The following is a 2829-nucleotide window of genomic DNA, read 5'->3' on the forward strand; positions in this document are numbered from 1 at the left end:
CATGCCCTCTGCTCGTGCAAATACCAGCTTGCGGAGAATAAGATGGTAACAATGAAAACTGAAGAAAACAGAATGCAGGAAGTAAAGGAACATGGGAGGGATAGGGGCCAGGCGAGACTCCATCCATGTACCAGGACACCAGTGAGGAAGGATAGGTGAGGTCGGCATGTGGAGTTACAGCAGAGTCGGAACTTTGATGGGTCACATGCTGTTTTAGTTTACCTTACTGGATCGTTTCCAGTTTCTCCCCAAAAGCATGGTCTGCGGATGAGACAAAGCGGTTACAGAGCGCCTCCTACTGTCGCCTCTCAAAGCTGAAGGGCCAGAGGGTTAAAGGTCAGGCTGTGTATGAAGTTCAGCTAATAAGCTCCAGTGCTGGTGAGGGGAGTGGGAGTTAGATGAGGTAAGTGTGGCATCATGCAAGTTAACTCAGCAGGGAGTGTGTCAGCACTCGGGCACATCATAAGGTGTTGTGATTTGTTCTATAACCACACATGCACAGACACATATACATGTAAACATAGAGACTAAGCAAATCAAGTGCTTTTCTTAATGTATAACCATTTTTTATTTGATAAAATTTGAATTATTCTTAATTCGAAACATGAAAAGCACAAATGATAAATTTCTGATTTTTACAATTTTGCTTTATTGGTTTATTTATTTTAGTGTGCAAATAAATACGTTAAAACTAAAAATATGAAAATAGAACTGAATTTGTAAGATTCTAACAAGTTTGCAACTCAGTATTTGTTAGGACCAGCTGCCTTTTTTTTCAACATATTGAAAATTAGGTCAGTACAAGAATTAAACTGAACTAAACATAAAGCAGCCAAAGTCATAAAAAATAAGAAAGCTTGGTGAATTGTAAAGTATCACCTTTAAAAAACACAGGAAATCTAGTTTTATTACAGCAAAGCTATTAAAAAATGATGAGCAATTGAAGATTTTACTCTTTCCTGTAATAGACAAATTTACAAAACTCCAACATTGTTTGAAATATTTCAAAACAAAAATCAACAACAAAAAAAAAAAAAAAACTCCCAAAAATTCTGTTAATCAAATCTACTCGTTTCTCTTCCCTACCACTAGATGGCAGCAGAGAGGAAGTTCCTGTTTAACCTTGTGCTTGTTCTCCTCACAGTAAGAGAAATCCAAAATGATGCTTAACCCAAATAAAGTTTATTTGTTCTGTCAAACGTGGACTCTGAGCTAAAAACGCAGCAGAATTAAGTCATCAGATCAAAAGGAATAAAATATGTCCCTCATGGCTCTGCCATGTTCTGAGTACAACATGCAGGAGTCCAATTAGCCAAACAAATAATTGAACAGAAATAAATGCAACTTTCAAACATCGAGGGTGCTCACAGAGGCACAAAGCAACATAATTAGGAATGAAGATCAGTTGCTCTTTGAACACGTTACTTCTCCGCGCAACATAATTAAACTTGTGTTTGTGCATTTGTATTTGCTGACTTGTACAGTTTCCAACAACAGAGGCTGAACAGAGCCAGCACATTCCACTTCAACACTGCTTATGTGTTCCTCTGATGTGTGGCAAGGCAATTTAACAGCTAAAATCACTGCAGCTGAATTTGATTAACATACAACCTATTTAAACCTTATTTAAATATTCAGTTTTGTTTGGTTGATTACTAAGCAGGTGATCATTTAGAGCAGGAACAGGGAAATACACAACTCCAGAGAACATGAGGACCTCTGCTCATGAGGAAATATAAAAGAGGAACACACGGATCAGAGTCATTTTGAGTAAACTTCTTACAGCATCTTTCACGTCTCCCTCTTTTGGCGACAGGGTGACAGCAAGGTCCAGGGTGCCCAGGTTCTGTTCAGGATACTGTGGGTCCTTCAGGTCCAGGGTCACGTCCAGTGTCCTACAGGGACACACAGTCTGTCACCTTCGCATCAACTATCATCAACATAATGTACAGCACAAAGTACTAAACCCCTGTGCACTCACACTGCAGTATTGTACCAACAGCACCCCAATTTTTATTCTTTGCTTTAAAAGAATCAGACTTTCTTGTCATTGTCTTCTTGAAATGTTCTTCCTCAATACGTTTTTAGATTTTCTTTGGTGTTTGTCTGCTTTTTCACTCATTTTCAGTCCAGTTCTTGCACCTGACCAGACAGCCATGACAGCACGGTGTGCAGTGTGTGAACAAAAATGAGAAAAATGGACAAGCGTCAGGCCCCAAAACATAAAAGGCACACACAAAGCTTCCAAACACTCAAATACTTTTAATAACATGATGCTAAGACTATGCAATAGATATCAAAGTTACTTAAATATCTTGAGCCTAATATTAAACTGGTGTCTAATAGTTTATGAGGCTAGTGGGTGTTATACCTGCACACCTGTAAATTCAACCTGCACACCTGTAAATTCAACCTGCACACCTGTAAGTTCAATTTGCACACATGTAAGTTCAATCTGCACACATGTAAGTTCAATCTGCACACCTGTAAGTTCAATCTGCACACATGTAAGTTCAATCTGCACACCTGTAAGTTCAATCTGCACACATGTAAGTTCAATCTGCACACCTGTAAGTTCAACCTGCACACCTGTAAGTTCAACCTGCACACCTGTAAGTTCAATCTGCACACCTGTAAATTCAACCTGCACACCTGTAAGTTCAATCTGCACACCTGTAAATTCAACCTGCACACCTGTAAGTTCAACCTGCACACCTGTAAGTTCAATCTGCACACCTGTAAGTTCAACCTGCACACCTGTAAGTTCAATCTGCACACCTGTAAGTTCAACCTGCACACCTGTAAGCACATGGCTGAATGATTCATGCA

General features: G+C 39.3%; 1 protein-coding gene across 1 annotated transcript in view; it reads right to left on the reverse strand.

Annotated features, from left to right (window-relative positions):
* mctp1a (multiple C2 domains, transmembrane 1a) overlaps positions 1 to 2829 on the reverse strand; it is a gene marked incomplete in the record, with an annotated part of 144171 nt that overhangs the window by 69171 nt on the left and 72171 nt on the right. The window contains 2 exon segments of the mRNA XM_014012525.1: positions 223 to 261; positions 1784 to 1895. Of these exon segments, the coding sequence (XP_013867979.1) occupies positions 223 to 261; positions 1784 to 1895 (151 nt within the window).

The sequence above is a fragment of the Austrofundulus limnaeus genome, unplaced genomic scaffold (genome assembly GCF_001266775.1).
Source record: "Austrofundulus limnaeus strain Quisiro unplaced genomic scaffold, Austrofundulus_limnaeus-1.0 Scaffold92, whole genome shotgun sequence".
Taxonomy (NCBI): domain Eukaryota; kingdom Metazoa; phylum Chordata; class Actinopteri; order Cyprinodontiformes; family Rivulidae; genus Austrofundulus; species Austrofundulus limnaeus.